Raw genomic sequence first — 13,314 nt, 5'->3', positions numbered from 1 at the left:
TTTGGTGTGGTGATTTGAAGCCACAACTGCATTGTCTTTTTTTTTTTTTTTTTTTTTACTAAATTGAAACCTCTGCTATTCATGAATATAAAATCTTTCCTTGGTTCCAAATTCTTGTGGACAGTGTTGTTAAAGCAGCACATCGATGTGTGAGGCATATAATGTTTTGCTCAGCAATCACATTGGAGTGAAACATCCAGTTGTCCACATAAATTTGACCATCTTGGGATCTTGCTTGTGACTCCTCCTGCTCCTCATCGTCATAACATTAACAGTGTGGTCAATGCACTGAGCTGCAGCACATGATGACAGCTGATTGGCCAGTAATGAGATGGTTGTGTGAGTGTTTTCTAACAGTTGGACATATCAGGCCTGTGGCTGGTTTCCTCTGGTCTTTGCAACGTCTTAGTGGATTTTCTGAAGGCGGTGCTAATTGTTTAAATGTGTAGCTGCATGTGTCTCTCTTTCTTTAACACGGATTATATTTGACCTTTTTATAAATGTGGTAAGAAATATCATTTTCATATAGCAAGATGATTCAGACATTATTCAGAGCACCATACCACAATTAAAGAAAAAAAGAAAAAAAAAAAACCCAGCCCAGTATTGTAGTGGTCTTACAACTGTCACACAGCAGCTTTCCTCCTTGCTAGAGAAAGACACAATTAGTTAAGAAGCACAACAAATTTAGGGATGAGCCACATTGGAAGCACCCATCCTTGCCATCCAGATGATGAATCACTTCTGAGTCAGTGTGCTCCTTTATGACAGTTCACTGGAAACCAAACTCGGCTCTAACATTTGAAGGGATCCAAGTTTCGATTTGGTGGAAGAACCATGCCGCAGGGAAAAAAAAGGCTAAGTGCATCCATGTTGTACCAGGACGCATTCACCATACATTATCACTAATGTGCGCCGGTGTTTGTAGAAATGTAAAAGGTAGCACACTGACTCAGAATGGAGGAAAAAGAAAAAATGGCAGACCGTTTTTTTCCCCCCCCTTTCACCATCAAGCAAAAAATATCGACAGATTTGGCGGACCCTCGTCCCCGTCTTTGATTATATGCACAACATGGGAAAACGGTGTGTCGAAAAAATTAATATGATTTCATTCAGTCACAGCACAGATGAAAAGCAGAGAGTGACACCACACTATAAGACCCCCCTCAGCCTTTAGAGAGACACGGCCGGCATGGCAAGCAGAACCCCAGAGAAAATGCCACACGTTACCTCTTCTGCGGCCATAGCTCCGGGCTGCTTGTCAGCATAGTGGGGGGGGGGGTAAGGGAGGGAGGAAGGAAGGAAGGGGAGGGAGGGAGAGAGACACAAGGACGGAGACAGAGGGTTGGGGCAGGAACAAGGGTAGGAAAAGAGATACAGAGACATGGGTTTCGTGGAAATAAACTAAAAACCAGGAACATCTCTAAAAGGCAACAGTGAAACCACAGATGGCCACACCTAAGCTTCGGCACCGGGAGGAGGAGGGTGATTATTACAGCCTGGCAACACCCCACAGTAAACCTGCCGCACCTGCCCTGGCAACAGACGCATGCAGATGCTGCACAGGACGTGTCTGTGTGTGAGTGTTTGTGTATGTGTGTGTATGTGGGGGGGGTGGGGTGACGTTTAGCCACGGAAACGGCCGAGATATTCAGCAGCATAATCCAACGCCCCGCAGCCGGAGATTGTCATCTCACCTTAATGAAGCTGTGATGGGCTGGCGATCGTGCTAATCTTCAGGTGCATATTCACAATGAGGCCATAAAGCAGAGTGCATGCAGGGCTGAAGGTAGAGCAGGTTAGTCATTATCATGGCCTTGGTGAAATATTAAAAAAAAAAAAAGCTGCTCTCAGGTCAGCTATGGCAGGCCAGGTGCGAGTGGAAACTTCCCACAGGATAAGGAGAGTGTGGAGGTAGGTAGGGGGGGGCAGCCTCAGGGCTCTGGGAAGAGGGGGGGTAACAGTCAGAGAGGAGGAGTGGTGGTGGTGGTGGTGGTGGTGGAGTGCAAGCTATGATGTCAGAGCTGCACAGATCCGAATCTACGGCAAGGCGAAAGAAAGTACAGCGGTGCGATCACTTCTATCTAATCAGCTGGTCACGTGTTCCCGATCTCCATCTTATCTCATTCAGGTTTTTAACGCTCATTTCATTGCAGTGACTCACTCACATGACCTCGAGAAAAAAAAAAAGAGGAAGATAACAGCTGTGAATTTTACTGGTGTCATCTGTAAACGTCTCTCAGATGTGGCCTCGGACCATCCAGAGACAATGTGGTAATTTTGGACACAATTGTGCAGCTTTCTCCGGAGCTTTCCGTCGTATTTCATGATCCACTCGCCCATAAACCACTGAACGTTATCATGTGACACAATGTCAGTTTCCATCTGCACGAGACTGGATGAAAACCTCCAGAAAAGCTCTCGAATTCTGTTGTTTATTTTCTTCTGGATATCTCAAGGTCACACTTTCAACAGGTCCTGCGGTCTTCTCTGCAACATACAACCACCTGTTTGTACAAGATATAACTCCACACTGAAGTCACACCATGAGAACTGAGCAGACTGTGTGTGCTGGAAAACACCAGGAAATGTATTCAAAAGCTCTGGAGAATAAAACTCTTAATCACAATAACCTATTGTCTTTTCAGCAAATGAGGGTTTAAACTTCGTCTCGTGGTCGTTCCAGCTACTAATCACATGAGAAAATGATCTGTCACCAAAGGATGACGGGAAATTCACTTGAAAGCTAATAGGTGGACAACTGAGATTGCATTAAAGATCCTTTTCATGCAGACCTCTTTTCTCTTTTCCATTCAGTTGATGAAAACCGAGCTTCTTCCGTGTGAACTTCGATTGAAACCGTAGGACGCGTTTAAAAGCTCTGGCCTTACTTATGTCCAGAAACAGCACATGTGGTGTCAGGGGCTGTGTTTGAGTGTTTCACTAATCTGTGACATGTTGTCACGAATGACAGCTCGCTGTGCTGTGAATGCGGACCACAGGGGAGGCAACATGTGTCTGAAGACGGTGCAAATTCCAACAAACAGCAGGAGGGGCAACACAGTACTAAACAGATCCGCCTGCTCCTCTAACACTCATCAGTCACAAAGCAGACTCATTGCCTCAAAAACCAATATGGGCCTTTGCATTGTGAGAGCCCCCATTGTGTGCCTTGGCCCTCTGGCTTCTCTCAGGGAATACATTGTCTCTGAGCCTCTTCTCTCTTGCTATGTTTTCATTAAAAGAGATCTGGCTCTCCAATCCAATCCAATCCAAGAAAAAAAAAAAAAGCCTGGGCAGTCTGTGTGCAGCTTTGCACTCTCACCGTCTGGCCTTGGCAGAAACAAAGTCACCTAGCAACCGGGGCCAAATGAAGAAAACGTTTCGCTGGGAAACTGTCGGATGCCCCAGTGAGAGGGAATACAATACGACTGTGTGAGGGAGCGGAGGAAGGAGAAAAGTGAGGGTTACGAAAAAGTACCAACTTCAAGTTGTGTGTGTGTGTGTGAGAGAGAGAGAGAGAGAGAGAGAGGAAATGTTCAGGAAACTGGGCGATTCCTTTGGGCACGATGAGTTTGATGTCTCCTGCTCTACTCGCTTTCAAAGCCTCGCACACACCTCCACTAAACTGTCGAGTGAGCACCACCAATAAAAGTGGATTGAGGAGCTCTGGTTACTCCACCCTTTCTTCTTTACTTCAAGTGCTTCGAGTTACCATCACCGTCAGAGCCTGCGCTGGTTCTCGCAGCACGAAGCCGCAGAGCTAATGGGACAAAAATGAAGAAGAAACGCAGAGGGAAAAAAAAAAAACACTTTAAAGTCGAAAAACCAAAGCTCCCCTGTCTACAAACATCACAGGCTACAACAGAGTGAGCCAGCTCTGACAGACTCAGAAGATTCTGGGCAGATCCGTGCTTGCCTGAGCGCGGTCCCACGACACAACAGTTTAACATCAATCTGAGACACGTTCTCCCAAGGATATGAACGATGAAAAGAACAAAATGAGGACGGACCGAGCGCCAGTGTTGTCAAGCTGTGACAGTGGGAAACTGCTTCACCGGGGAAACTTTTTATATATATTAGACGTCCTCTTGCCTTCCCCCCCCGTGTCTGTCACCCTGTAGGTCAAATGGACATGTCCAGACAGGAAACTGGGCCTTTTGCTGATCTGGTCTGATCACCAGTCGCTTCAGACTATTCCTTGATGTTTTGATGAGCAAAAAGGGATGGGAAACATGACTGGCCTGAGCTGAACTAAGGGGAAAAATCAAGCCCTGCGGAAAAAAAAAAATCATATCCTTGACCTCGTCCGGAGACAAATAAAGATCTCTCAGAAGGGCAAAAGTCTGACCTGGAAAACTTTGTGGCATCCGTGTTGCACCACGTGGGATAAAGACCTGATTTCTCTCTCTGGCTCGTCTCCTGTCACTGTTGGTCATCTGCTGGCTGCTGGCAGGAGGGGGTGGGGGTGGGGGGTGGGGGGGGGTCTAGTCTTACATGTTGGGGTATTTTTGGAAGTGCTATTCACAGGTCAACTGCCAGTGCGAAGAGGACTGTCCAAGGTTTACGGTGTCAGGGAATCCAGGCCTTAGCAAAGGGTAGGCAGGTGTGCCCCCCCCGTGCGTATTGACGTGGGCCTGTGTGGTCATGTGTTTGGTCATAGGAACACACCACAGATAACTTCCCATTTAAAAACAAAAAACAAAAACAAAAAAACACACACACACACACACAGGACAATAAGCAGCAGCAACACATCAGTAAATCTGAAACAAGTCCAAAAGGAGGATTATTTGTACTCCTGGTGAAATGTGACTTACTATTCAATGGCATTATGTGGTCTGCTCCGGGATGATGAAAATTGAGGCCCATGCGTCCTGCGAAAGACAAAAAAGAAAAAAAGAAAGAAAAGATTTTACAAAAAGAGGGAAAAACATGGAAGTGACTGATAAAAGCCAGCCTGTTGACAGACAGTCATTTAATCTTGTATCCTACTGTCGGCCGCGAGCAGACGCCGGCCCTGACCAAATGTTTAACATGACATGAACAAACAACACATTTACCCAACGTGACACGATGGCAGAAAAAAAAAAAACATGACCACGGATTACAAATGTGAAAAGTGAGGTGGAGACACACACATTCCTTTGTTGTCACATTTCTCACACACGCATACACACACACACACACAAACAAAAGGCAGCTATAACGCTAGGAATTCAACAGAGCGTGCATTCTGCTATGGTGACATTGTGTGCATGTAACAAGGGCCCATCTGTCGGTGCCGTCCTGGGGAGAAGGGTGCTGTCCGACATCTAAATGGAACTCGTCCTGATTATCCGTCTCCATCATCTACAACAAGACTAATACACTTTAAGCTGAGGCAGAAATATCCCACCTGCTTTAGGACAGACTGCTGCCGCCTCGCTGTCAGCATTATTTGCAGTGGCAGCCGCAGAGGCACGCCCTTTATCCCTTCCCACTTAAAAATGAGTCCTCTGTCAAAATACACCTACACCAGCTTTTTTTTTTACTCAACAGCAGCCGACTTAAGAGCCAGGTGAAGCAACGTTTTCACTTGGATGCCTCTTACACATCGGTGTCAAGCAGACACTCCTCAGTCTGAGTACAGCGACGGCTTCAGTGTTAACACTGGGTTGCTGATGGGGGGCAAAGGTTAAGGGGGGTAACTTGCAGTGGATAGCAGAGATTTCCTCTATGTGTAACGTGGACTTTGAGAGACCAGTCGGCTTCATGTTGAAAGCCGCTGTGGCGCAAACAATGATGACATGTCAAAAAAAAAAAAAGAGTTTCAAAACCGGCCCACAGAAGACAGATAGTGGGGACACCAGTGGGGCCTCTTCCTGGCCTGTAAACAAGAGTGGAAGCAGCAGTTAGACCTGACTGAAAAACCGGAGAGGCAGGAGCGGGTAGGGGGGGCGGGGGGCAGAAGTGGGGGGGTGTCGATACTGCAGCTCCACAGATGTGGATTTCCACACTCCTCTTGGCCAATCACAATCCAGGCAACAATAGGGCTCAGGGGCAAGCGGAGTGTCACAAGCCCAGACATTCATGCAAACATTTGCATGAACACGTGAACTGTGTGTGTGACTTATGGATTTGTGGCCTATAGTGTCACATTCTCTTCGCAACGATCATGAGAAAATTGCACTGGCTGAAGATTAGATGCAGCCGAAAGGAGTCAAATCCCGTAATATGTCCCGTCACTCAGGGATTTTGCAACTCCCCGGAAAGTTCTCCAGTCGTCCACTGCTCCGTCTCACCGGCCTTGTATGTGATAGTCCCACCAGGCTTTCCTCCAAGTTCAACAGATCCCAGGGATAGATCCACGGAATTGTGAATTGGTAAACATGTGGGTGGTCTATTTGTTAGTCTGCCAACCAAATTAGAGGGTTTAAAAGCCCACATGTCTCCCTGGCTGAAGTGTCCTTGAGAGACAAACCCTGACAGCTCTACAGCAACATGTGCACTTTTTAGAGCAGCGGTTCCCAACCTTTTTTGGTTCGTGACCCCATTTTGACATCACAAAAGTGAAAGTATAGAACACAGTTGTTTAAGATTGTGGTGTTTTTAATCATCATTTAAAAAAGTAGTAGTAGTTTGTTTATTCGATCTTGTGCACAAATTTACAGTTGAGCATCAATCATCTGTCAACCTTCCATAATACAATCCTTAAAGCAGAAGTAAGCGGAATATTTGTGTTAATATAAGTCTTAAATAGTTATATCTTCCGACAGCAATCACTTATATAGAGTGTTTGGTCTGAAACACGGGTCTGTCAGTCACTCTGCTCTGCTGTAAGCCGAGGAGAAAACGTCTTGTATACTTCCTTGTATCCTACAACCTTTATCCAATGAGGAGAGAGAACGGCATGAAGGGCTGTGTGTGCAGCCAAGGGATGCGCGTGAATGTAGTGACGTAGGGACGAGGACCAATAGATCCATGACGAGGGCGGGGGCTGCTAACTCCATCGGCTGACAAAAAGTTAGCCAAAACGACCGGATCGCTTACTTCTGCTTTAAAGGGATAGTTCAACATTTTGGCAAATTGGCCCATTGCCATAATCGCTATAATCATAACAGTAGGTTCGTTACCTTTATTTGTTGGTGTAAGCTATTTTTAGAACGGAGGAGCGGAGCGGCGAGCTGCTCAGAGCTACGCTACAGAGGCTAAAGGAATTTCTTGATTTCCCTCATCAAACTCATCAAATACACAACCCAACAACTCCAAAACGCTTTCGTGGACAAGTTGTGACCTGCACAATCACCACGCTATGAGATAATAATGGAACGTTACGAAACAGAGCCGTTTTCGAGGTAAATATGGGGTAAATATACAGAGTCTGCTTGCTGAAAAAGTGTCCCTGAACTCCCTCCGCTCCTCCGTTCTAAAAGTAGCTTACACCGACAATTAAAGGTAACGAACCTACTGCTATGACTATAGCGATTATGGCAATGGGCCAATTTGCCAAAATGTTGAACTATCCCTTTAAGTTCAACTAGTTCGTATATAGATTGAAAAGGTGTAGGCTGAAGCTATCCAGTTTATAAATGCCTACCCTTTAAATCATTATTTCAGTAAAACCATTAGAGCTCTTCATAGTTAAAAAGAATATTTTCATCAGTAATTTTTTTTCCAATTACCAGACATTTCAGGTGACCCCATCTGAATTTCAGGCGACCCAACCTGGGGTCCCGACCCCAAGGTTGAAAAACACTGATCTAGAAACATAGCATTTAGTTAAATGGAAGAAAGAAGAGTGCTCATAACTGAGGACGAATACGATCCACTGAAAACAATCACACTCAAAGTGACCACTGTGGTCTGAGTTGCCTTTTTGTCTACATTAGTCATTTGGGGTAATAGAGGGGGACAGTTGCCCTCCTGGAGCCTTTAAATAGCTCTGGGCATGTGCCATCTGCTTCCCCCCAGGAGTTGAGTGGCAGGGCCTGGGTGGGGGGGCCTGAGTTGCTGCTGCTGCTGTTCTGGTGACATTTCCTCACCGAGAGCCTGAGCTATTCTCAACCTCCCCGTGATGGCTTCACAGCAGCAGCAGCAGCAGCAGCAGCAGCAGCAGCAGCAGCGCTCAGGAGAGACACACCATCCGCTTCCTTAGGCACAGATCCAACAGCACCTCCCTTTCACTTGCCTGACAACATGCAGACTGGACAGTGACCTCAGTGTGACCGCTCTGGTTCAAGTGGAATGAGGAGTATAGGCTATAGCTAGGAGGATGCAGTCAGTGGGATCTGGTGTGCCCCTATGGGGGTGCTCCAAAGCAATCATGGAGGGGGAGCACGAGGCCTCTGGGGTTTAAGCAAAGCAGTCTGACTAAGACTGCAAGAAACCAGGAGAAATGAGTTTAAAATCAATATCAGCTGTATAACTTTAAGCAGTCTTCAGACATCTTATCAACTGCTTTCAACAACAGGAAACACTGAGGCCAAAAATGATTAATAACAATACCGCTCTCTGATTAACTTTTTTTTTTTTGGCTCAAGGGCAAAGCGCCTCAAAAAATTCAAATCAGAACAAAGGTCTCCAGTCTCCAGATTTCTAAAATGTGAGCACAACATAAATCTCATCAACTGACGAGCCGCTGGGCCACCGCTACTGATCGACAACCTCCATCTAAACTCACCGATACATTGTCAGACACACCAATAAAGGTTTCACACTGGCAGGGCTCTGTGATGATTCCAGATCCCGAACCCAATTTTGAAGCGACCGGCGCATTCAAACCGAAAAGATAACAGGTTCGGAACCTGAAAAGTTGGCTCTGGGAATAAAAAATACTTGGTTCTTCCCTGCGAACTGTGACATCATCAGTGGGCGTGCCAGATTCTAGGCTGGGAAAACGAGCCGGACGACGGCAGCAACTACAAACTGGAGAAAAATTTGCAGTGGTCTTCTAAAGAAATGAAATGTTAAATGGGGATTTGGACACTACAGAATTAAAATAATTAAAAAAACGAGAAAGCAGTACAAGTACCACTTTGGTTCCACTTAAACTAGTGTGAACGCAAGCTGGTTCACCCCATGTGGTCCTCTCTGGTTCTGAGGTGCCTGGAAAAGATAGGTTTTGGACCTTTGGTCTATATCCAAACGTACTGAAGGCTGCACCAGTGCTTCAAGCTCCAAAGTGGTTAAATTTTCACTAGACTCCACGTGGCTGAATACCTCCGACTGCATCCCACCTGGTGCTCGTCTCAACTGCTTTGGGTCACGTTTTGCTCCCTCTGGTCCACATTATAGCACATATTTAAGCCCCCAATAACATCTCTGGGAGAAAGCTTCGAACAAAAGTTATGAGAGGAGAGCGAGTGCACCAACAACAAAGTGTGGAAATGTTAGCCACGGTGAAAGAAAAACAAAAAAAAAAGCAATCTAGCAGCAGGGTGCCCCAGAGCTGCAATCCTGCCAAAGAAACCTTCAATTACCAACACAACATAAACAGAAAGGAGTAGGAACCATGACAATACCCACAGAGGGACATGTGTTCTGCACACACTCAGGCTGGAAAGATTGAGAGGGATGGCTGCTTCTGTGAGAAAACCTGATCAGAGCTGTGTGTGTCCAACTTCCTCCACTTCATACCAGCCCAGGCTGAACCCAACGACCCTTGACCAAGACAATTACAAAAGAGCTAAGGTTTCTTCAGCTATCACACCATAACATGTGAAACTATACAAAACTGGGTACAGTTTAAAAGACAAATGGTCAAGACACACTCCCAGGATTAAATCCCAAACCACGACAACCTCCCACTGTCATTTAATGTTTCATAAAAGTGATAATCATAAAACTGTTAAATGGCTCGCATATAACAATAAGAGGATTTCCAGAATCTAGTTAAGCCTGATGCACAACTTGGCAGAGATAGTAACGCTTTCATGGTTTGTGAGATCTGAACAAACCGTGATTTTAACAGACAAAACAAGCCCAGACTTGTTTTGTTGCCTGGACTGGATTAGCTCAGTCATGCTTGCAGGAGTCATGAATTTTCCACCATAACAAAACATAGCACTCTGACAGGAGTTTATTGGAAGCAAGGTGCAATATAACATTTAACATGGCCAACGAACACATCATCTTATCTCCATTCAGTCATTACTGGCTGTTTAAAGTACAGGGGGGCATCCCTCAACTGCTGAGATCATCTCAAGTGTTGTCAACTACCTGGGTTGAAAAGTTAAAGGGTCAAGTCCAACTTGTCAGACAAACTTCAACCCAACCAAATATTGACCTTTAACCTCAAGTTAAGCTGCTCTGACCCCTGTCTGTACCTGCAGTTCACAGAGTTCCCCTTCTAGACAACTGTGCTCCTTAAAGGACCAAATTAAGTTTATTTTCTTGGTCTGAACTTTTAACTAAAAAAATTATCTTTTAACCTTTATACTAAATGAAAACTTCCTGGAGACCTTTAAACGACAACTTTACTGTGAGTAGAGACATAAAGAGCAAAGGCTGTGCTGTATCTATGCAGAAGTTTCAAGAAAGTTATACCCAACCTTTCATATCATTGAAGCATTGCCTAATCTCACTGTTACTCATTTGACCTGTACTGCGTGTGCAATCCTTGTTTTCCTCCTGATAAAAAAAACCCTGTGTGTCAACTCTTATCCACTGACCAATGCTCTTGTCAACAAACGCATTAAGTCAAACAGCACCAGTGTTTGCTCTCCCTCGCCTCCTGACTGCATTCAGAACTGGACTCCACTATCTATTACAACAGTACTACTTCATGCAGACTGTTACCAATACGCGACAGGTGACGACCAAACACAACACAGACAGACTGTAAAATCAATGGATGACTGCTTGTGTAAAGTGAGTTAGCATTGTTCAGAGCAAACGGCAGGTTGAGGCATTGTGCCGAGATAATGAATTATTCAAATATTCAAGTAAGTTCTCAAATACATTTCCGCCACGCCGTAAAAAGTCTGCAGGTGTTGCTTTAGGCTCGACAATGAAGAAACGTTTGACATTTCAGGAAATATGCTTATGTACTTGTTGGATGGAAGAAGATTGACATCACTGACATGTCTGTAACTGACATGTCTGTAACACAAAATACCTTTTAGGTACAGCTAGGCGCTAGGAGAGAGTCAGCATAGATTGTGAACATTTTTTTAATTGTACTTTTCATGGTTGTGTCCAAAATCACTCACTCATTGACTCTTTCCTGCACTATCCTGCCAGTATTAGATAGAGGACTGTATCATGAGCTCCTCTGTCAAATGAAGAAACACGTACAGATATGACTCATTCATTTCTGCAGCAATGTCTTTCAGTGTGAATGCAATAGGCTACATGATGTTACATATTGCTTGCACACTATGTTTCATGATGAATTGTGTGATATGTGTGGTGATCCTTCATGACGCTTGATAAACACACACATGAGGTATATTCAAATATTTTTCCAAACTGTTGTTGTTCGTCACTGTCAGTCACTATTGGGCTACATGAAGTAGTGAATGAGTGATTTGGACACAGAACAGGCTAGACTAGCTCACCACCTTTAAAAAGACCCTAAAACAGTGGTTGAAAACAACCCAGACCTGCTTAATGGGTAACCTAGCTGTTCATATTTTCTACTTTGTGCATGGACTTTTAACTTTGATGTGAAGCAGGACTTATTTTTTGTAAGATTCCTACATGTTTTATCTAATTGTCATGGTGTAATGCCTGTATGTTTTTTTTATGATACCTGCCTTAGGACAACGGATGAAATTTAGCAACTGTGCTAACTCCGGCATATATATTGATGCTTTTCGCTGATATGTTGATTAATGTGCATTGTCCTAATCAAATAAATAAATAAATAAATAAAATGCTAGGCTAAGCTCACTGTCATTTACTTATCATTAACTGTACAAACTCAAGAGTTGTCTCTTTAAATTTAACTCCCAGCAAGAAAATAAACAAGCACTAGATTACTATTGAAAAAAAAAGGCACAGCCAATGGGCTTACAGTGATATTAAAGCTAATGAAGTTCAATGAGACAATGCAAATTGTAACTGACACATGAGAAGGATCATGTGAGTCAGACCAGCTGAGGCAATGTGAGTGTGTTCAGGGAGACATTGTGTTTGGGGGGGGTGGGTTAGGGGATGTATTAACACTTGTGAGTATCTCAAGTGGTTAGTGATAACATCAGAAGTGTGTGTGTGTGTGTGTGTGTGTGTGTGCATACTGCAGACAAAGTATCATGTGTGCCGATTCGTCTTTGTGAGTGACAATGGGATGAGTGACAGCCTGAAACCATGTGTGAGTGTTTTGCATGAAATATTGCAGTTCATTTGTGTGTCAGAAATAATTTGAATGTGTGTGTGTGTGTGTGTGTGTGTGTGTGTGTGTGTGTGTGTGTGTGTGTGTGTGTGTGTGTGTGTGTGTGTGACAGCAGTGCTGGCAGCAGCGGTTGGTGGCTGTTGTCAAACTGGTGGTGTTTTTCCAGGCCGAAGGGAGAATCTCTTATGTGAGTGTTAGTACGGGGGTGCCCGGCTCTCCACACGTGAGCTCAGCTGACCCAGTTCACCACCTACATGCAGACCAGTGTGTGTGTGAAGCAGCGCCGAAATGGAGACTGTTCAGACGACGTCCCTGCGGCCCTGTTCCCCTCATCCAGGAGAAAGAGCTTTTAAAAAGTTTGAGAGCGTTGTAACAATGGAGTGTCCTCTATGACAAACACAAACACACAGTTTGAGGCAGACTCTTCTCCAAACAAGTGCTTAGAAAAAAGCGGCCGACTCCCCTTCCCCGTCTTGACAGAGAGGGACCAGGGTGTGGGTGGGGTCACCTCACACTCCCTTTAGAAAACCTACAGATTCTCATTCGCATTACAGTTCAAGCACTCCTCCTCTAAGAAACACACACACACACACACTCATAAAACACTCAAGGAAAAACAACTATTCTGGTCACAATGAGAAGTATGTGAGAAATGTCTGCGATGGGATGGATGTGGGTGGGACCCGTTCCAGTTGGGGATGCACAACTGGGTCTACTGGGATAATTAGTTTTGACTGGTGGGTAGTATCTTCAAAGTGGGATGCAGAAGTTGGCTCCAGAAACCACTTGGATGAAAAAGAAGATAGGCATTAACTTGTCCAGGTCGGTATCTGGTCAAAAGAGGAGTAGTTTCAGTTGAGGATTACTGACTAGATTTATGAATTCCTACGTAACATCCCAACAACAAAAACAGCAGTAAAGCAGTCATGTTTTTACATTCAAGTATCAACATCAATTTGTCTGTACAATGGATATTTTCCCACATCTTCCCATCCTTC

General features: G+C 44.7%; 1 protein-coding gene across 9 annotated transcripts in view; it reads right to left on the bottom strand.

Annotated features, from left to right (window-relative positions):
- The window catches only part of cpeb3 (cytoplasmic polyadenylation element binding protein 3), a 45,559-nt gene that overhangs the window by 14,999 nt on the left and 17,246 nt on the right, over positions 1 to 13,314 (bottom strand). For 6 of the 9 annotated variants that reach the window (XM_085800530.1, XM_085800533.1, XM_085800534.1 and 3 more), the window contains 2 exons: positions 4,821 to 4,877; positions 1,231 to 1,254 (listed from right to left, as the gene is read on the bottom strand). In XM_085800530.1, the coding sequence (XP_085656656.1) occupies positions 1,231 to 1,254; positions 4,821 to 4,877 (81 nt within the window). The remainder of the gene's footprint in view (positions 1 to 1,230; positions 1,255 to 4,820; positions 4,878 to 13,314) is intronic. The other 3 variants (XM_085800535.1, XM_085800528.1, XM_085800532.1) reach the window with 1 other exon arrangement.

Source organism: Trachurus japonicus, chromosome 15 (assembly GCF_045865225.1).
Source record: "Trachurus japonicus isolate A0001 chromosome 15, Traja_1.0".
In the NCBI taxonomy this organism is placed as follows: Eukaryota; Metazoa; Chordata; class Actinopteri; order Carangiformes; family Carangidae; genus Trachurus; species Trachurus japonicus.
This window is presented reverse-complemented; position numbering and strand designations above follow the sequence as displayed.